Genomic DNA, 22,253 nt, shown 5'->3' with positions numbered 1-22,253 from the left:
AACTTAAAACCCAAAGAATATTTTGTAAATAGTTAAAAGTGATAAATTATAGTGACTTTCTAATAATGATTATAAGTTGGTTAATAAGGTTATTAAATATCAAACCTAAAGTGTAATCATAAATAAACTAAATTTCAATACTAAAGTGATATCTATACATCTACTTATAAAGTTATGGCTTTAATTTTTAACATATTATACTTAATTTATTAGATTTAATATGTTGTTATATATAAACCATTATCAGTTTAAAGATGTAACTTTTGAATAGTTTGGACAAAATACTTAAATTGCAAACTTAAATATAATATTACAATGTCAATTTAAATATAAATTTCAGTTCCACTTAAAAAAGCAAAAAATATTTTGTAAATATTTAAAAGTGATAAATTATAGTGATAAATGCAATAAATAAATTGTAATCTCAAATTAACTTAAATATTTCCTAAAGATAGTTGTATAATCGTTAAATGTTTTTAAATAAGTATCTTATAATAACTTACAAAAAACAATAGTTAAAAATAACTCAATATAAATAATTATATTGTTACCTTTAAAATCAAAAAATAATGTTTGATGTTTTAAATAATTATAATGATAGAAATTAGAACATTAAGCAAATAAATTTTAAAAAATTAATTAAGAATAATAACAACTATAAATAGCATTAAACCATATATTATATTTAAATTTATTCATGTGTAACTCACGGGTAGAAGTTATTCAAACGATTAGGATTATGAAGTTATATATATATATATATATATATATATATATATATATATATATATATATATATATATTATCGTATAGTTGAAAATAATCAATATATTATATCAATTTAGTATACAAATTATTATATCAAATTTAACGACAACGTTACTGTTATATTTATAAAAAATTGTAAAGACTTTAACGATATAGGTGTTATCACGCATTACAATGTGAACTTAAATATAAATTTCTTTTCCAATTAAAAAACCAAATAATATTTTGTAAATAGTTAAAAGTGATAAATTGTAGTGATGAATGCAAAAACTAAACTGTAATGTCAATTTAATAAAATATTTCCTAAAGATATTTTTATAATCGTTAAAAGTTTCTAAATAAGTAGATTAAAATAACTTACAATAACAATAGTTAAAAATAACTCTATATAAATGATTATATTGTTACTTTTAAAATCAAAAGTAATGTTTGATGTTTTAAATAATCATAATGATAGGAATTAAAACATTAAGCAAATAAATTTTAAAAAATTAATTAACAATAACAACAATTATAAATAACATTAAACCATTTGTTGTATTTAATTTTATTCATGTATAACTCGCGGGTAGAAGTCATTCAAACGATTGAGATTATGAAGTTATAATAAATGTATATATTATCATAGAATTCAAAATAATCAATATATTATATCAATTTAGTATACAAATTATTATATCAAATTTAACAACATCATTATTGTTATATTAAAAAAAAAATTTGTAAAGACTTCAACTATATAGGTGTTTCTGCGCAACGTGCGAGCATTCGTCTAGTTATAGAAATAATACATGCGAACAACTCTATAACTTCGGCTTTTCATCCCTGTCGATAAAGTTCTCTGTTTCCCCTTATATAAGTTTGACTCTAAAGAAATGCTTAAGAAATTACTCTTTTGAGAGTATTTCTTACTTTGAGATATGAATACAAATAAATTCCTAAGTAGAAACAGCGGCGAGTTTAGGTATAAAGAAGGTGGGTTATAGGATCCACTAATTTTTTTAATTTATTTAAAATTTCCGTATAAATTTTTTAGGAACCTTTAAAAAATTTAGGACCTATCTAACCTATAAAATTTTTCGAATTTGTATAGAAAAATTAGTAAACCATATGGTTTTCTATTCTAGACTCTCTACTAGTAATGAGTCAATCTTGCCAAATTTCCAGATTAAGATAGGGAAGAGACTACATGTTTTTTTTTTGATGTCGAAAGGCAAAGCTTTTTCAATTGTTTTTACTTGAATTGCAAAATTTCCCGATTCAAGTATTTTCTTTGTTTAACATATTGCCTTACATCAAACTCCTTGAAAAAACATCTTCAACTCTTTCATCCATCTTATCACTTTTAACATGATGGAAAGTTTCCACATCCTCTTTTTTTTTTTTTTTTTTTTTTTTTAATTATAACGGCAGAAGAATTTTATTAGAAGGGAAAAACCTGATAGCAAAAAGCTAGACCAACCAAGGTACACAAAAAGACATTACACGATGGCAAAAATGGGATTCTTTAACCACAAAACTCAATCAAACGACCTCTTAAACCTATTAGAACACCAAAAATAAGCTTGCAAGACAATATTGTCAACTCTGCTTCATTTTTACCTTATTTTTACCCCCAAAAAGTATATTCCTTGTATATTTCATTCTTCCAATTTATATAACCATACCCCTTCTATAATTTGGTTTTAACAAATATATAATCTATATTTTTTCATTACAATACTATTAAATAAATAAGCTTATATTTATAACACTTAAGTATAAGCTTTTATAAAATACATTACCGTGTTTTAAAATTTTAATATGTATTTAAATTTTTATATGATTTTGATAAACAAAAAATAAACTTTATATTTATAATTAATTAATTAATTAATATAATATAATATATAAGACAATATTATAAGTATTAAATATACATTTAAATTATAATTAGTAGAACCGAAAACTCAAAGTTCATCTTCATTTTTGAGAAAATGAATAGTATAACACCAAATACGGTGTTATTCTATTCATTTCCCCCAAATAAAGGAATAAATGAGATAGGATTGGAGAGGAATGGGGTAAGAAATAGGAGAAAAAAAAAATGGAAAATGAGAGTGAGTTGAAGATGTTCATAGTTTGTTATTTCCCAAACAATGTCTTATTCCTAACAAGCCACAAAACCACCACATGACAAAGAAAACTCCTTTTACCTCCTCGTTACTTTCAATATTATCAGTGTCACCAATCGTTTTTATAGAAGTTTGCTTCATTCCAATCTTCACCATCCCCATCTTCTTCTTCCTCTTTTTTTCAATTATAGGAATCCAAGCCGTTTCAAAATTCATATCTCCAATAATCACCATGCTCTTTCATAAATCAAGGACATGATTTTCGTTTTGATGCAAACTCTTCCCATAGATACATTCTCTTTTTTATCTTCATCAATAAACATGACTTCCCCCACACCAATGCACTACTAAGATAATTAGGGGGTGTTTGGGATTGCGTTGAAAAGTGCTTATTTGCTTATTGGCTTTTTGAAAAGCTAATAAGCCAAAAAAAAAGTGTTTGGCAAACTCAAAAGCACTTTTCAGAATAACTTTTCCATAAGCTTCAATAAACATTTTTTAATAAACATGTAAAACGTGACTTTTTGAAACTGCTTATGGCTTTTCAGCCAAAATAACTTCAAAATACATTTTTTAAGTCAAACACTTTTTAACTTATTGACTTTTTCACTATAAAAGCTTATCCAAACACTTTTTAAAAAACTTTTTTTACCACCACTATAAGCAAATAAGCACTTTTATCTAAAAGCACTTTCTAGTTAAAAAAGCACTCCCAAACACCCTCTTAATCTCTAAATCTAGGAATCCTTCCTTCCTACACACCTTGTAAAGGTTAGCAATCAAGTTTGCATGACAAGCATTAACAAAAACCACACATGAAGCGTCCAAAACATTCAAGAGATCCCTTTCCACCAATTTAATTGTCCTCCCTAACCCTTTAGCTACTCCACCACCTTGTGTCGCCTTCTTTCCTTTCAAAACTGATGCAAAAGACCTTGAGTTCCTTATAATCTCCTGATCTTGTACTTGCTTGTTTTGTTCACATATTACATGTTGAGCAGTAGATCCATTTTTATCAATCCAAATGGCGCATAAGTTTCATACTAACATTTCTTGATCAATCACCTTTAACAATCATACACATCCAAATCTTCTATACCAATCTCTAATAATTAGATAGACATTTGAAACCACTCCATATTGCTCACATATTTTCCAAAAATCTTGATTCTGAAAGTTGTCTGGAAAATTAGCCACATAGTCAACACCGGTAGGCAAAGTCAAACGGCTGCTGTTTAGGGTTTTAATTATACTTTTTTGTTTTAACCGCTTCTGTGCTTTTTAATATTTAGTATATAACAAAATTATAAACATGGCGATTAAATTATGTTTGTTGGGCTGGTGCAAACATGCGACTTAAAAATTTAACATGCGGTTTTTCTTTTCTTTATAATTATCTAATACACCCAACCCATTTAACCCCATGAAAAACTTTATTTCAAATTTCATTTACGCTGCAAAGAACTTGAACGACCATGAATTCAAAAATAAAGATGGTTGACTTCGTGTTTGTATTTGGAGAAGAAGGTGAGGATGAAGGCCAAAGGATTAAATTTGTATAAGGAGATAACGTCGTTAATAACATAGGAAAAGTATAAATTTTGAAAAACTTATTGTTTTGAAAACACATAGTTGCATTAAGCAAACATGCGGATGTATAATCGTAAACGCAATAGATTTTATTATCATAATGTAACAGTTAACATCATTGACACATCAGTATTTAGTATGGAGTATGGACATTTCTAAAATGGGGGCATAATCATAACTAAAACGTAAGTGTTGTTCCATCAATGTACATTAGAAATTCATTAACTTTATACTAAGAATAGAACTTAATGCTACCCATAAGCTTCATAGTCGGTTTTCAGATTTTAATATTCAACTTCAAAAATTAATGTTAATAACTAAGAAACAAATGTGACATGAGATTTCAAAACGTATGAAATATAACGTTGCAAACTTCGAAAACAAAAGTTTTAACGTAACAAATTGATCAACAACTTTTGTTATCAATCCAGAATTTATGGACCAAAAAAGTAAACTTAACGAGTACCATACAACGATATTTACAAATAAATTCAAATTAAAAAGTTATAAAAACATTATTATTATTATTATTATTATTATTATTATTATATAGTTTTTGAACAATCAAAAAGAGATATTCTTTTTTCACAATGAAGGAAGCAATATAGTATTCGAAAAGCCAAACCTGGCGGCGATCATCCTTCTCGTGGCCAACCATAATAGTACATCTTTCGGTTGGCAAAGATTATCTTTCCATTTGACTTAATTAATCTATTAGCATCCATATAATTTCTGTTTATGTGTTTCTGATAAATTTATTTTTTTATTACATAATATAATCCTAAAAGTAATTATCAAACAAAACGAATTATTTACAACCAATCAAGTCCCAAAGTCGGTATTTTATCGGGTCATTTAGATAATTTGAAGTTAGACACTAATCATGTGATACTTTACAAATTTTATTATTAACAAACTGAGAAAAAATTAACACAAAAAGCTTTTACCCACGGTTAGATGTCGAGTAAAAAGTCAATCAACCTAATTAAAAATGGTAAATGATAAATAAATATGTTACACTTGATGTAAAATTGACTATCTTCTCTGTAGATAATTAAACAATCACAAATTATATGTTTTTTCAAACACGAATTTCTTTAAGTCGTATTAGTTATATAATTTGTGAACGCAAATCCATATTATTTGATAATGATTATATTTATTTAACTAAAAATTAGATAAATTTTGTGATGTTTTCTAATTATATTAGTAAAAGTTTATAAGAAAATATTCAAATATTGAAAGTAATACGAGGGTTACTGAAATTTCGTCCCGCCATCCTCCAACGACCTGGACTAGTCTACCAGAAGCAGCCGTGGAAGAAAAGTCAATTCGCCACCGCGTTTTTCAGTTCTAATCCTTACATAATTCTCCCATAATCCTCTCCCAAATCCACAAATTCTTTCTTTCTCCAATCGATCAGATTAAGGAACGATTTTGATTTCTGATTTTGTGTTTTATTTTTTTGAATTTTGAAAACACCGGCGACAAAGATGAACGATCTTCTATCCCGCTCGTTTTCCGCCGGTCGCAACGGTGATATTGAGATGGGGAACGCCGCCGATGGCGACGGTACGAACCTCGACAAGTTCTTTGAAGATGTGGAGGCGATAAAGGAGGAGCTCAAAGGTCTTGAGTTACTTCACGATCAACTTCAATCGTCGAACGAGGAGAGCAAAACCCTACACAACGCTAAATCCATCAAAACCCTACGAACGAAGATGGACAACGACGTCGCTTTGTCTCTGAAGAAAGCGAAGCTTATTAAGAATCGTCTAGAAGTCCTAGACCGTTCCAATGCATCCAACCGGAATCTCCCCGGCTGTGGTCCGGGGACCTCCACCGACCGGACACGAACCTCCGTCGTAAACGGTCTCCGTAAGCAACTCCAGACGTCGATGAAGTCCTTCAACGAGCTCCGTCAGAAAATGACCGCCGAACACCGGGAAACCGTTCAGAGAAGGTACTACACCGTCACCGGCGAAAACGCTGATGAAGCTACGGTCGATAACCTAATCTCAACAGGACAAAGCGAGACTTTTCTACAGAAGGCGATTCAGGAGCAAGGAAGAGGACAGGTGATGGATACAGTGCTTGAAATTCAGGAACGACACGACGCCGTTACAGTGATCGAGAGAAACCTTAAGGAGCTTCATCAGGTTTTCATGGATATGGCTGTGCTTGTGGAACATCAAGGAGCGCAACTCGATAACATCGAGGACCATGTCAACAGAGCCAACTCGTACGTGACTCGTGGAACTGTTCAATTGAATGAAGCCAGGAAGAAACAAAAGAACACACGAAAGTGGACTTGTTATGCGATCCTTCTGTTACTGATTATCATCGCCATCATCGTCTTGTCCATTAGACCATGGAAGTAGAAACCTGTACTCTGCGCTCCAATACTTGTACCTTTTGGTATGTTTATTAGTTTTTGTTTTCCAATTATTTGTTCATATTCGTGGGTGAGATGCTGAGATTGATGTTTTCTGGTTTGATCGGTGTTCATAGTATTGTAATTTAATGGCAGATGAGATGATATTCATTCTTCTATTTTCTTCGTTAATTTCTGTATCAATATTTGATTAATTTCACTACAATAATACAACAAAAATCACCTGAATTCAATCTTCTCTGCGAGATCTGTTCTTGAGTTTGCAGAAGAGTCCGTTCTTAGTATGGATGGTTGCTCCGGTGACAAGCTCCACAGACTCCGGCGATCCTTTCAACTCCACATCAAACTTCCATAATAGCATGGCTAAAGCTATTGTCGACTCCATTAACGCAAACTGATCTCCTACACATCTTCTAGGTCCTCCACCAAATGGTAAGAAAGCAAAATCTGATACAATCTGTTATCACATCACCACCCATGAATCTGTTAGATCACGCTTTCAACAATTCATCAAGTAAGAACAATAAAAAGTAAAAGTAAAAAGTAAAAACCTCATTTGGGTAAAGAGCTCCAGGGCTTCTAGATGGATCAAAACCAGCCCACCCTTCAATATTATTGTTATCTTTTTGAACTAGAAACCTTTCTGGTTCAAATTCATTCGGATTCTCCCAGAAGTATGGAGATCTATGGAGATTATATATCTGTTTGAAAATTTAATAAAAATCTTTACATAAGAACAATTGAATTCCCACTTGAAAGATTATGAAAAATGTTTGATTTTTAACTTACTGAAATAAAAATATCTGTTCCAGCAGGAATTTGGTATCCCTGTTTATCACCCTTACAACCTCCTGGTAATATATCTGATTTTAAAGAACGTCTGATGAGCAATGGAGGCTGAGGGTATAAACGTAAACTCTCAGAAATGATGAGTCTAACGTATCTGTCAAGTGCAACAAAAATAGTAATCATTATAAATTATAGCAATATACTTATTGAAAAAGTAACATTCATTTGGAAAACCCGAAACCTACTCTAGTTTTTTAAGGGACTCCAAAGTTATTCCATCCTCTGAGATGACTGTATCGATTTCAGCTTGTGCTTTCTTCATTTTGTCTGGATGCTAAATAATAAGAAATTTAGACATATAAAATTAAGTGATAATTACAAAAATGTCCAAAATGGTAATATTTTGGTTTGATTTGTACTTGAGCAAGAAGGAAGACAGCCCAAGTAAGAACAGCAGCTGTTGTTTCATGCCCAGCAATAAGCATTGTCATCAAGTCATCTCGTAACTGTTACATAAAATTTCTAAAAAAATATTATTCAAATTGAAAATTATTATTTTAATTTAAAAAAGTGAGATAACACTTAACACATGAGTCATGACAGACTTACTTGACGATCATCAACATCAACTCCTCTCATGTCAACCAAGAAACGCAAAAGACTCGCATCCTTAAGATTTTTGTAGTCCCTTTGTTGCAATTTCTCAACATCTGTTTCCTATCAACAAAAAGTTTATAAGTTTAAAAAAAACATTTGTGGGTTTTATACTTTTATTAATGAGAGTCACCTGTCTTGTATCTTTTGCATTTTTTATAAGACCATCGAGACAATCATTAATAATCTTGAGATCATTTGCAAACTTTCTTTGTCTTGGAACAAGCCATCTAGCTAAAGGAAATTTCCAGTAAGGAATGTAGAATGTAGAACGATGTTCAGCTTCAAAAAGTGTACCATATACTGCCTGAGATTAAAAAAAAAAAAAGATTTTATTATTTATTTTTTAGAAAAAATAAAATTTGTTAATGTATTGAATGATGACTAGACCTTAATGACAGGAGATTCTTTTGTGACAGAACCAAAGTCATAATTGAAAACACCAAGACCGATTATGTCAAGTGCCAAATTTGAGAATTCTGCTTCGAGATCTAACTCGATCTCATGTTCTCCTTGTGAGTTTTTTGCTTCTAGAAGGTTCTCGAGTTTAGATATTGTTCTTTCTGAACAATTGGCAAACATTTGCACCATGGCTTCCAGATATAAGGTGTGGAATCCGGGAGCTATAACTGTGAAAAGTTACAAATCAACAGACACCTGTCTTAACAATTAACTCTCATTTTTAAACAATACAAAAAAGGGCTTAATAAATATCCAGTTTACCTCTTCTCCTTTGCTTCCAAGTCTCCAAGTCAGCAGGAATTAATCCTTTCCCCATGATTGGTTCCAGAATATCAGCAAGAACACCCTAATTGATACATATCAAGTATCATTACAGAGAGTGAAGGAAAAAAAAATCAAGAACTTAAGAATTGTACCTTATCATATGAAAATGCATTTTCACGAAGAATATATCGGGCAACAATTGGATCAGATACAACTACAAATGCTTTTGGACCAAAAGCAAGTTTATAAACCGAGCCATGCTGTTCAACAAATCATCATTGAGGTGTCATAGATGTTAATAGCTTATGAATTAATCATACAAAGAGAAGAAAAATGAAAAGATAAATGAGAAGTACCTCTATAAACCAGTCAAACAAAGAGAAGAAAAGAGGTTTCCCAAACAAATCAGACACAGCACCTTCAGCTACAGGCATGGAACCTATGCTTCCACCACTCAAGAAATTAGTCAATAAATTGCTTGCGTTATCCAAAACATTCCTACTCTTATTCGTCTTCTCATCTGTACTTGTTGATTGACATCTGCATTCATCATACGACACAACCACAACTAATCTCTTATAATCGGATTCAAAAAATTTGTAATCAATTTAAGTAATTCATGCCACCACACAGAGTAAATTGAATGTCCAAATCACCTCTTTAACAAAAAAAACTTAACACAGATGAAGCAGCCGAATGGATTTCTATGTTCTCCTAGAATTTCAAATTGAGTTACCTGATTCGACATGTTCTCGGATTCGCACTGAAGCGATAGGGTTTAGAAGAAGTTGAAGATGGAATATCATTTGTGCAGAACTGAGGGAGCATAGAGCAACTATTGGTGACAATTGACATGGCTACTGAAATTCAATCGGAAAGGGGTTTCGGTTAGGAAGATCGACGCAATTGGAGATGGCGATATAATGATATCAGTGGCAAATTTGGGGAGCCACCCACATGGTATTGCTGCTAATTGTAGTAGAATGTTGAAGTTAAAAAACTGAACTTGGAATGCATTGGGAAGATACTTTAACTGAAATGTTTGTTTACTGTGCGCCCAAAATCGGATTTTGGTTAGGTGGGGATATTTGCATTCCACCCCTATAACTTTTGGTTATTTTATATATGCCCTTAATAAATAATGAGGTATATGCTTAGAGAGGCATACTATCCCGAACGAGAACAACAATACTCGCCGAACCTTAACCATGGTTTAGATTGAGTCACCGAGGTTACTGCAAGTATGGTCTTTCTGAACCATTCAGATGATCAGATCGGTTACACTAGTAACAAATCGGTTACACTAACGAATGACATCAAATCATATAAACATTAGTATTGTCGTTAAACAGGTTGTAATGCACTAACGAATCATAACAGTTCATGAATCCGTATTGATAAGACTAATTACACAACCTAAGTACAACATTTTCTACCTTCGGTAGCAAGAACGTTAATGGCGACTAGACTATCGCCTCGACATGTCCAAGCCGCTATTTCCCATGGAAAATAGGTATAAAAGCAAGCCATAACGAATAACAAAGGTATGTACCATTGATCAAATTCACTATTCCTTGAGGTTTATTTGATATTTGTCTTCTAACTTAAGCTTCGGGGCGTTCTGCTGGGAGTTCATCCCGATGAACGTGTAACGATTTATGATGCAATTCAGGTACAAGAGCTAGTCACATAATCCATACGCGAAGAAGTTAACAATAGATCTTAGACTCGGAAACCCGAGGCGCATCAAATGGCACCATCCGTGGAAACTACATGTGACAATCAAGAAATTAGGTCAAAGATCGTCGGTCAAACCACCACAAACACCTCATGTAATAGACCTAATGCAATGTAGTTTAATGCAAATAAAGTTTTTATACTTGGAAATGCATGCGGAATACCACTCAAGTCTTCTATGAATATAAAACTTTGTCAAACAAACTCTATCCACTATACAGGGGCGAAGCCATGATTTGAGGATAAGGGGGAGCTTATATTAATACCCGCCAAAGGTCTTGGACAATAGTGAAAAAATTAGAAATAAAAATGATTAAGAAAAAATCATATAAAAAGGAGTTAAATACTATATTTTTTTTAATTAAACCACTACTACGAATAAAAAGAAAAAAGTAACTTAATATACTTGTAAATCGGCAATTAAAAGAGCTATTAATGACATAAACTAAAATAAATGTGGAATTTTAGTTGTGTACTTCAATTTTAGTCATAGTATAGCCTTATTATTTTTCTTTATAATAATTGGAAATTTAAAAGGTTGAAGAGTCTTAGCAACAAAAAACCGACATGGGCTTCAAATTAGTGATAGGTTCATTATTTATTTAACTAATAGTTTGAATTGTAAAGGAGATTGAGGGGGGCAAAGCGTCCGACAACCCCCCTACTAGTTCTCCCCATGGACTATACATAAGTAATTAATTAATGCATTGAAAATAAGATTTATGTATTAAATATTATTATGTACGAATAACACCCTAGACTGATAGAGCATGAGAACACGATTTCATGGATATAAAGAACGTTGAAAACGGAGTTTATATACAAAAGTTACGACCTTTTAAAGAACACAAACTGTCAGATAACAATCTGAGGCCTGGAAACGTCACTTCAAAGTTCAAACACTATGTATTGTACTTTAAAACATGAATTTTTGATCCCGAACAATTTTCCCATGATCACTAGTCAATTTAGTATTTGATTTTGGAACTAACTATTTTTGCCCGAAAAAAGTTCGACATGAAACAACACAATACTGGCTTTTCCGCAAACGAATCTTCAAACGATTTGTTGGAATAGCTACGCATCTTGTTAAGTGATTTTGAAAATATTTCATGAATAAGACAATACTCTAATATTGGATTCTATTTTATAAATTACCGTAACTTGAAGTCATAACACTTTTATGAAAAACAGTCGATTCGTTGAAACCGAAATCCCCTGACAAATGACTTCAAACATAAATTTAATATAGTTATTGTAGCACCTGGTTCCTGGTACGTAAATCTTATTTGAGTATTCTCTCTTTTTTAGCCTTGGACTCGGCGAGTCATAAGTCCGACTCGCTGAGTAGATACGGGACCCGGGACACGTTTAAGTTGGCGACTCGGCGAGTCCATATCCTGGACTCGGCGAGTCACCGCTGTTGGATGAAACCCTAAGTTTCAGGGGTTTGCACCCTATTTAAACATCATATCCGCCCCAAGCCAGCCCCCATTCACCCTCAGAACTCCCAACCCTCGTTCTAAGCTTGTTCATTGAGAGTTTGAAGCAATTGTTGTGTGTTCTTGAAGGTTTTGAGGCAAAAGGGGAGTAGATCAAGAGGAAGGGAAGGAATCCAAGCATCTTTGTGCTCTCTCAGCAGTTCCTTTGAGGTATAACCCGTTTTCCCCCTGTTTATATGCTTATTACTTCATTTAAGTCATTCTTGAGCCAATCCCCAAGCTTGTATGTGCAAATTATTTCGTAATAAGCTGATTGGCCCTTAGATCTAGGCATGGTTGAGCTCCAGGAGCTCAGATCTGTTGCCTTTATGGACCCTCATTGCATGAAGACCCTAGATCTACCCTTTTGGGTGCATTTTGAACCCTAAAACCCTTATGGGTGAATATCTACACGTAAAGTTGGAAACTTTACGTGTGATTCATGCTCTAGGAACCCAGATCTGTGAATGGCATGGACTGGAATCGAGCAAATCCGTGTAGTTAGTGGTTGCATGGTGACGACGGCGAGTCGTTCATCTAACTCGGAGAGTCGGTTCGCAAGTCTCCGAGTTTGTCCCCTTTTCGTAGTGTCGAGTGAGCAGTGAGTCACGGGGTGTGACTCAGTGAGTCGGAAGCTGAACTCATCTATGGAGGAACTCTGCGAGTCAATGCCCTGACTCGGCGAGTTCAAGGCAATCTCCTTAGATCAAGAACTGACTCGGCGAGCTGTTCATACAACTCGGCGAGTCTTAGCATAAGTGTTCATCGGATGAAGATGAACTCGACGAGTTGTTCATACAACTCGGCGAGTAGGATGAAGGACTTGAATATCAGTTTAAAAGGAGAACTCGTCGAGTCATCGCCTAACTCGACGAGTAGAAACGGGATTCGGGACAATCGTTTGGGTAGGGACTCGGCGAGTTGGAGAGCCAACTCGGCGAGTCGGGTCAACTGAAAGTTGACTCTGACTTTGACCTAGGGCATGATCAGGGGTAAAATGGTCATTTTACCCAAAGGTCAGTTAGCAGTGTTTGATTGAGTATGTTGTGGGAATTTCAACCGGAGGATTTCCGGAGCAGCAACAGCAGCAGTAGACAATCAGTTTCCGATCAGATCAGCAGCTACTTCGAGGTGAGTTACCTTCCAGTAGCGGTGGGTCTACGGCCACAATGTCGGCCCACCAATAGGAGTTGTATGTAGATGATTGTCTCTGTGATATTCATCTAGGGATTACTACTACCTGTGTTGTGTTTATGTGCTAGTATGATATGATGCTATGTGCTAGTGACAGTAGGGGGAGATAGTCTCCGAGATATCTGGTCGGTAGGGCCGAAGGGGTAGTCATACCCAGCCATGTTAGATAGATTATGATATTGTGATACATGTTATGTAGTAGTAGTAGAGGGGAGAAATAGTTCCCCAGTATCCGGTCGAGAGGACCGAAGGGGAGGCCAGCACACAGATATGCTAGGAAGTATCCGGTTGAGAGGACCGAAAGGGAGGCCAGCACCCAGATATGCTAGGCAATATCCGGTCGAGAGGGCCGAAGGGGTAGGTCGGGCACCCAGATATGCCTGACAATATGTGTATGATATGAGATTATATGGTATGTGGTACAGTGGGGGAACTCACTAAGCTTCGTGCTTACGGTTTTTAGTTTTGGTTTCAGGTACCTCCTCAGCTAGGGGAAAGGAGTCGGCGCGGTAGAAGCATGTCACACACACACACTCTCTTGTTTCCGCAGTTACGAGTTTATTCTGGGATTGATACTCTGATATTTGATTGATCGAATGTTGTGGTTTTCAATTTGGTTTTCGATGTGAAATGGTTTAATCAAACAATGTTTTAACTATTAATGCTTTTATGTAATGTTATATAACAAAATTTTTGGACGTGAAAATTGGGTCGTTACAGTTATACTATTCGTTAGAATACTATTTTTACATATTTCGAACTATAATTTTCGGGACAATGAAGTAATGTGCGAATAAATGTGAGATGTCAAATTGCATGTAGATCTTGGTGAGGTAGTGTCGTGTTGTGAGCGTGACACTTGTCAAGCTTAGGGGGTGCCACTTGTCAACATTTTGTGCTCCAAAAATTCCTATACATAGAGAGAGGGGGTTGCCCTCTCTCCCCACTGCTCTCTCTCGCTCTCCCAGCCTTGTTTTTCAATCACCGATAACGACGTCGCCACCGACTGCCGCCTCCTCCGCTTTAAGTCGCCATTCCTTGCCACCTACCTACTGTCGATGTAACGCCCGCATATTCGGGCTGCACAACTAGGCGATACAACAAATTTTTGATAGAATATTGTTTAGGATAATAATCTTAACTGGATTTATAGTATATGCGACAAGGATCACGTACATATAAAAAAAACTACGAAATTCGACTTCGTATGAAGAAGTTATGCTTCTTCGAAGTTTCGCGATTAAACCGACACGACTCTGCATATCATAAAAACTGAATTTTAGATAGGTTTTTTATTAGCCTAAGAAATCTAAACGAAAGTCACAGTAGACGTAAAACCGAGAGCTTGCATATAAAGAATGTCCAAATCTGAATTCGTGAGAGGAAGTTATGATTTTTCAAAGTTTCTGCACAATTGTGTTAGCACAGAAATCGGATTTTAGATTGGTTGATTTTTAGTTGAAACAATCTAAAAGGGAGTTGAAGATATCGTTAATAGGAGTCTGTCGATATAAAGACGGTTGAGAACGGACGTCGTATGCAAAAGATATGAAATTTAAACAGAGATTAGCAGTCTAAGCCGTCTAAAATAATAAATAAAAAATAAAGTGATAATTAGCCAACGAAGTCTAAAGAAATTTGTAGGTCTCGATCATAGCTACGTGTGGATATAAAGAACGTAAAAAACGGAGTTCGTATGAAGAAGTTACAAACTTTTGAAGTTTCACGAGTGCACCTCGCTCAAATAAGGTGCAACGCGCACCTTCTAGAAGTCGTCACGTCGCACCACGCAAAAGATGACATGTGTCGGTAGCTGGGAGGTCGACCAGGCCAGATGCATGGCGCACATATGGTCTGTGTGTAGCGCGCAGTGTCATTTTCAACCTTATAGATAGCCTCCAACCCTCATTTGATCTCCACACCTTTTCCACACAATCCCTCTCAAATCTCTTCTCCCTAGTTCAAAATTTTTGGTATTTAGGGTATTTTGGTTAGTACTAAGGTCCCCGAGAGACCGAAAACTAGTAGCTATCAGGCCAGAGATCTTCCAGTGCAATTTTAGGACTTTTGTTAGGAAAACCTCTATAAGTTAAGCTACACTTATAGCACTTTTAGTGTAACTAATATTTATAGTCACAGTCGTTAATATGAACCTATAAATAAGATTTAACTGTAATTGCAAATCATTATACTGACTGATCTACTTACGGGGATGATGTCTATGTTGGATTTAATGAGGTGTTTAAAGTGGGAATTCCAAACAGTATACTATGTACACCAAACAGACCCTACCTCTATTACGATCCCACCTGGTTGATCCTTACTTGATAGATCTTGATGTAGCATTGGGATTAGTGAAGAATCTAGACTATCATTAGTCGCCAGGAATATAAGACTAAGACTTAGTGATATTTGTACCTAGGTCACGTTAGAGGAAAAGATAAAGTACTAAGGTGAAGTTTTGCCCAAATTACGAGGCATCCACTTTTATCAAGTGAATGCATAGTTACTTTCATCTTACACATAAATATGAAGTTGTTAAATAATTAAATGTTATATGCGCTTATTATCTGCAATATGTGTTGGATAAACCTATATGACATGATTTTACTCGATTTTATTATATAAATATTTGTGTGTGTGTGTGTGTGTATATATATATATATATATATGTCACACCCCTAAACCAGAACGGTGGAATCATTCGAGGGCGAATGACTTCATGTAGTATCATAACAGTTGAATATATGTTAAAGAAAGCAAACACAACCATCATAAATATAATCTAAAAAGTTACATTGTTGATTGTATTACATGTTTCAAAAGAAATTACATTATGATGATAAAATAAGTTCGAAATTGACGCCTTAGCGTCCCTTCCCCAAAAGTTGTTGTTACTTGTATTACTGAATCCCTGAGAAATACAAGTAGTTTTGAAAAAGTGTCAACAATTAAGTTGGTGAGTTCATAAGCGTTTTTGTATAAGAATTGTATGTCTTTTTGTATAAAGTAACTGAGTTTGTTTCTAGAAAATCCTATATTTTCCATAAATGAATAGTAGTTTTAAAAGTCCCAAAAACCGGAATGCATAAGTATTTTCCATACCTAAAATAGTGCAAGTAGATTTATATATGTATATATATAATCACTAAAGCGTTTGATAGCCTCGTAAATCAAATGTTTTAATACTTCATGTGAGTTTTATAACCGTACTATTGACCCAGACTGCCTGTCACAACGTTCTTCAGGCGTTGGAATGATATGACGTTTGTAACATCCCGAATTTCAGAAGTTTGAGTTAAGGGCTTAAAGTGTAAATTGAAGAAGGGACTTGATGAGTAGGTATACTTACTCGCCGAGTTGGAGCAGGTTTTGGGTCGCGAATTAAGTGACCAACTCGCCGAGTCGGAAGCTGGACTCGACGAGTTGGTGCTGGAATGAGAAAAACCCTAATCTCGAGGGTTGCACCCTATTTAAAGGACTTTATGTCCTTATCTCAGCCTTATTATTGCCCTTGAGAACCAGAAAACCCTAACCTCGTGTGTGTGTGTGTGTGAGGCCTTTGGGGGAAGATTGAAGCTTTGGAAGTTGTTTCTAGTGGAAGAAACTTGAAGATCAAAAGGGCTTGCATCAAGAGAGTGGTGTGGATCCAGAATCTATTTCAGTTTGGGCACATCTTGAAGGTAATAAGTTGTTACCTTCCCTCTTTTTCATCTAGATCTATTCATGGATGAGCTTTGGGGCCATTTTGGTATGTTTGAGATTTATTTTAGGTTTGGAGTTTAGATCTGAGGTTGCTACTTTAGGTCTAGACTTTTGTTGGTCTAAAATGTCATAAAGCATCAGTCAAAGATTTGTTGGTAAAACCCTTTTGTCTTAAGCCCTAGCCCTAGAGTGATTTGGACCTTTAACTCCTTGGTTTCATGTAAAGTTTGCAACTTTACGTGGGGGCTATGCCCTAGAAGAGTGGAACTACAGTTTGGAGCCCCTGCATGGCTCAAAAAACTTCTGTATGGATGAAGGATTGAAGAGACTCGGTGAGTCATATAAAGATGGGCATGGAATCGACGAGTTGGAAGAACAACTCGGCGAGTCTGTTGAAGATTGCCTTGGACTCGGCGAGTCAGGTCGCAGACCCCCAACCTCTTTTGGTTAAGCTTCGGATCTGTAAGTCAGTTGGCGACTCAGTGAGTTGGTCAAGACGGAATTTAGAGATCGTTCATCTCGACGAGTTAAGTCGTGTTATGGGAGTTTTATGAGTATAAGAACTCGACGAGTTGACGGGTTGACTCAACGAGTAGAGTCAATCAGGAAGGTTGACTTTGACCAGGACTTTGGCCAAAGTTGACTTAGTTGACCCCGGGAGGATAGTTTAGTCTCAATGTTGTTATTGGTATTGGTTGCTCAGGGAGCTATAGGAGCAGCATTTCAGAGAGTTGTCAGTTAGCAGCCAGAGGGTTATCAACTGAGTTCAGCAGTTCAGGTGTCATCACTTACCATGCCCTATAGAATTTCCATTTCTACTTGATTGTCTTCACCGTTTGGTACATTGTACTCAGCATCAAAGTCAACATAAGTTGAATAATCATCTGTAAATGCTTCAAATTCATCGAGTCTTACACTTTGTTGTCCATCAATATCTTCACAAATTGGTTCCTCTGCAAGATTGCCTAAATTACCCTTACACGCTTCTTCTATGTGGCCCATGATCAATCTGTCATTCACATCAATGACATTACTTCGTTGTCTTTGAATGATCCTGACTTTCATCCATATCTATTACATGTGACTGGTCAACAACATGGTTGGTAAGGTGGTCCAACTCAAGCTTTTTACTACACGATCCTACTTCTCTTCTACAAGGTTTTTTTCTATTAAGTTCAGGTGACAGACTCTCAGGTTCTAGTTCCTCAATAACAACTTTGGTAGGAGACTTAAAATAACTTGCTACCCTAGTCTGACGAATTTCAATATAGACCTTTATAAGTTTGTGCTTAGGGACATACGAAACCAATTTAAGAATATCTTGGTCATTACCTAAAGGCAATAACTCGTAGTCTAAGGGAAATCCAGGGATACAAAAATGGTAGTAAAGAGTTTGTTCACCTTTGTACCCTAATTCTCGAACCATGTCATCGAGTTCATGGACTGAAAATAAATCAGTGTCAACGTCATCTACGTATGATACAGTACCATCGACGTATTTCCTTCCATGTGACTTGGTGAAGACACCACTATAGTGTATCTTCAACGTGAAACATTTATCATATCCCTCTACAAACACAAAAATAGAAAGGGTAAAGAAGATGATTTATCTTCACGAATACATTCAAGGAAAACAAAAACTTAAGTTTTTTTTTATGAAAAATCTTACCATGTCTCGATTGCAAGTCCTTCAAGCACGCATTTTTTTCATGCAAACACCATATTGACAGAACCATTGTCCTTTGGTGCTGTGTAAACCCTAAACCCCACTTTTGTTTCTTGGATGAGAGTGATATGTTGAAGACGAAGTCACTGTACTCTTGGGTGATGAAGAGTGTTTGGGATTTGACGTGAAGAAGACAGTGGCATAATCATTTCCCTTAATAAAGAAGAGGGCACAGGTGAAAAGACCGATTTACCCTTATATTATTTTAATGAAATAAGGGTTAAAGGTGGGGTTCTAACGGTGTGAGGGATAAGGACCATCTGTCAAAAGTTTTGAAAGCACAGGGACCATCTATGAGATTTTTAAACCACGGGGACTAAACTTCAGAATCTGGGAAAACACAGGGACCATTTATGATGTTTTTTCTTTGGTAAATGATTTTAAAGATTAAGCTTGATATTCTTGAAAACCACAGGGACCATTTATGAAGATTAGTCTAAGTAAAAACATATACACATTAGTCTAAGTCATAAATTAATTTAGAGGAAATTACGAATGATCCATGTAGTTTGGAGTAACTGACGTGTTTGGTCCCTAATATTTTTTAACCCAAACGGTCTCTATTATATATTTTTGTTGCATGTTAAAAGACTAAATTATCCTTCTGTATTTCTTTTATAATTTGTTTATTATTTATTTGTTATCTATCTATTAAAAATGTTTATTAAATAAGGTGGGGCCCACTCATACCCCTCACCATCACCTTCCCCCATCATCTTCTTCAAACTCCAAAACCACTGACGACTTCATCTGCCACATACTCCTTTTTTCTCCCTCCCTTCCATTCAATCCCTTCGTCGGAAACATGTATAACTCTCCCCTTTTCTTGCCATAAAACCCACACATTGCAACCATAGTTTTCGGAAAAGGTGTTTGATATGGTTCCATTTTCCGATAATTTTTATGTCACCTCCATCTAGTTCGGTCATCTTCTACAACTAGCCTACAAAAACAAGAGTTTTGACAGGATACCACATCCGTTGTCAGTTAACCTCTACTATCTACCATTAGTTAACCGCAAAAGATAAACCCAACGGAAAATCAAAATCAATGAAATATGTTTTTCGCTAGACCAGTGAATCTTTAAGCTTTCAAAATGCACCTAGATGAAACAACAATACCCCCAAACTTTGGAAGGATTCAAATCCAAACAAAAAGCGAGGGTTCCAGGTTCATCATCTTCTTCACTTGAATCATCATCTGCAATCGTCGATGAAGCCCACCATGATTAAAACCATACCTTTCGTCTCTTCTCAACCGCCCCTTTTCAGCCTACTCTATCGGGTCATCTTCTTCGACCAACCCATCATCAGATATTTATTTTTCTTGCCTTGTCACCATTAACCCTAAAAGTTAATATGAAAATACCATATCAAATCAAAATGACCTCCATTAAAGAATTTAGGAATGTTAAGGTTCATTGGACACCATTAACATTTGTTTCAAATTGATTACAATCGCATGGAAAAACAAACTTACAAATTGAAATTGAATAATGTTTTATAACAATTGAAAACCAAAAATTGAGAAGCGTCACCACCATCATCGGAGAAACTAAATTTCTATTTTGTGGTTTCTGCGAAAAATCAAGTTTATGAAAACTTCTTCTCAAAGATGAAATAAATCAAATCAAAATGAAGCAAGCCCATGATTATGGTTCGAGTTTTTATAGTGACTTATTGGTTTGTTTGTTTTCCAATATGTAAAGGATAGAGAGCTAAGAGAGGGGGCGACAGAGGTAGGGAGGCTTCAAGGGTAGAGTTTTTCTGGCGAGAAAATGATGGAGATGGAGAGGGGAGTGCTGATGATGGAGGTCATTATCTCTAGTTCCTAGTTCCCGGATTTTAACAAAGAAAATAAATGAAATGGAAAGAAAGTAAGGAGAGAAAAGAAAAGAAAGAAAAGTGTAAGAAAGTTGTATTTTGTGTTTCCGAGTAGGAGAGTGAAGGGAAAATTAAACATTTTGTTAATTTCTCTCCAAATCCTTCCAAATTGGAAGGAAAGTTAGGAGGGAAAATTTTACTTCCATTTCTTCCACTTCCTTCCTTCAATGAAAAAAAGGAACATCAATTTCATTTACTTTTTTCTCACTTTCATCCATTTCCCTCGTTAAGTTAAAATGGAGAATAGGATGTAGCGGCAACTTGTGGATATGTCGACAAGATTGAGATAGAGGTATCGAGACGAAGGAAGGAATAGGGATGGCGAGCAACTTTTCTTTTATTACGGTGTAGGTTAACATTAGCTGCATGGCTTTATTTTTCTTTTCTTTTTTAATTTAAAGTGATAATAAATAACATAAATTAAAAAGATATACATAAGGGCAAAATATCTTTTTTAATATATGTTAGGGACTAAAGATGAAACAAAAAGATATAATAAGGACCGTTTGATTTAAAAAGAGTTAGGGTCTAAACGCACAAACTACCATAAACCATAGGGACAACTCGTCTAATTTACTCATTAATTTATATGCCCACAAAATTAATTGGTCAAATATTAGGAGATGAAAACAATTTATGATACCAAAAAAACTATAGGAAGGTTGTTGGTATTGTCGTCATTGTTAAAAGTCCACTGATGGTGGGTTGTGAGTTAGCAAATGTTGGTTATGCTAAGATAGGTGGACTACCTTAGGCGAGTTAGGCGTAGAGGTTGTCAGGCCTTTTGGTATAGGTGCACAAAAACATTTCATCATCCGAAACTGATTTGAAAATGGCACCTGATCCAGTTTATAAATTGGTTTGGTTGAAACTGGTCCGATTTGAAATCGAACAATTGGTTTGTAGTGGTTTGGTGAAACTAGTTTGAAAAACCAATTTAGAAACCGGTTTTCACTATAAAAACCAATTTTCAGATAGTAAAAAATATTGTTTAATCAATTTGTTCTTTATACAAGGTTTTAGATATTTTCCTAGAACGGTTTTCACGTCTTGTACTATCCCGGATGCACGAAAAATATTTTTCGAAAAGTTAAATGTTGAAAAATATCATTGTGAACCCCTGTAGTGCAACACCTACGTTTATTGCTATGCATTAATAAGATTATGTAATAGTTATGGTTAATAATTGTAACATTTATATGAAGTAAATAAAGAGAATTATTTGAGTATTATGTTTTCTATGTGTAGTTATATGAAATATATGTACTTATAGTAATATAATAAAAATAGAAATAAAATACACGTCTAAAATAAGATAATAATTAGGCTGAATATACTTGATGAAAGATGAAGTAGTCGATATGAGGATTCCAGATCTATAGTGAACACTGAAATCCGACTTCGTATGAAGAAGTTATGCTTATTCGAAGTTTCGCAATTAAACTAACACAACTCTGCGTATTGTAAAAAGTGAAATTTTGATAAATTACT

At 34.7% G+C, this 22,253-nt stretch overlaps 2 protein-coding genes across 2 annotated transcripts; one reads left to right on the top strand and one right to left on the bottom strand.

Moving 5' to 3' along the window:
- The first annotated feature begins 5,628 nt into the window (after positions 1-5,628).
- On the top strand, positions 5,629-7,038 carry LOC111916634 (syntaxin-121). Its single transcript, XM_023912302.3, has one exon. It carries the CDS (start codon positions 5,966-5,968, stop codon positions 6,851-6,853), a length of 888 nt encoding a protein of 295 aa, XP_023768070.1. The 5' UTR covers positions 5,629-5,965; the 3' UTR covers positions 6,854-7,038.
- LOC111916633 (cytochrome P450 97B2, chloroplastic) lies at positions 6,992-10,066 on the bottom strand. The gene is made up of 12 exons (XM_023912301.3): positions 9,773-10,066; positions 9,393-9,576; positions 9,189-9,296; positions 9,034-9,118; positions 8,701-8,939; positions 8,444-8,617; positions 8,266-8,373; positions 8,076-8,162; positions 7,902-7,990; positions 7,657-7,810; positions 7,419-7,568; positions 6,992-7,324 (listed from the first exon to the last, which is right to left on the bottom strand). Exons 1-12 carry the CDS (start codon positions 9,889-9,891, stop codon positions 7,097-7,099), a joined length of 1,725 nt encoding a protein of 574 aa, XP_023768069.1. The 5' UTR covers positions 9,892-10,066; the 3' UTR covers positions 6,992-7,096.
- Between the last annotated feature and the right edge of the window lie 12,187 nt (positions 10,067-22,253).

This window comes from Lactuca sativa, chromosome 1, assembly GCF_002870075.4.
Source record: "Lactuca sativa cultivar Salinas chromosome 1, Lsat_Salinas_v11, whole genome shotgun sequence".
Taxonomy (NCBI): domain Eukaryota; kingdom Viridiplantae; phylum Streptophyta; class Magnoliopsida; order Asterales; family Asteraceae; genus Lactuca; species Lactuca sativa.
The sequence above is the reverse complement of the archived record's forward strand: the minus strand, read 5'-3'. Positions and strand labels throughout refer to the sequence as shown.

What these genes read in the sequence shown, in the direction of transcription:
- LOC111916633 (XM_023912301.3), bottom strand. Translation starts at nt 9,891, where the DNA reads ATGTCAATTGTCACCAATAGTTGCTCTATGCTCCCTCAGTTCTGCACA. An exon ending in AAGAATCTCCTGTCATTAAG is followed by an intron (nt 8,618 to 8,700) that starts GTCTAGTCATCA and finishes TTTTAATCTCAG; the next exon opens with GCAGTATATGGTACACTTTT. An exon ending in GAGTCCCTTAAAAAACTAGA is followed by an intron (nt 7,811 to 7,901) that starts GTAGGTTTCGGG and finishes TGCACTTGACAG; the next exon opens with ATACGTTAGACTCATCATTT.
- LOC111916634 (XM_023912302.3), top strand. Translation starts at nt 5,966, where the DNA reads ATGAACGATCTTCTATCCCGCTCGTTTTCCGCCGGTCGCAACGGTGAT.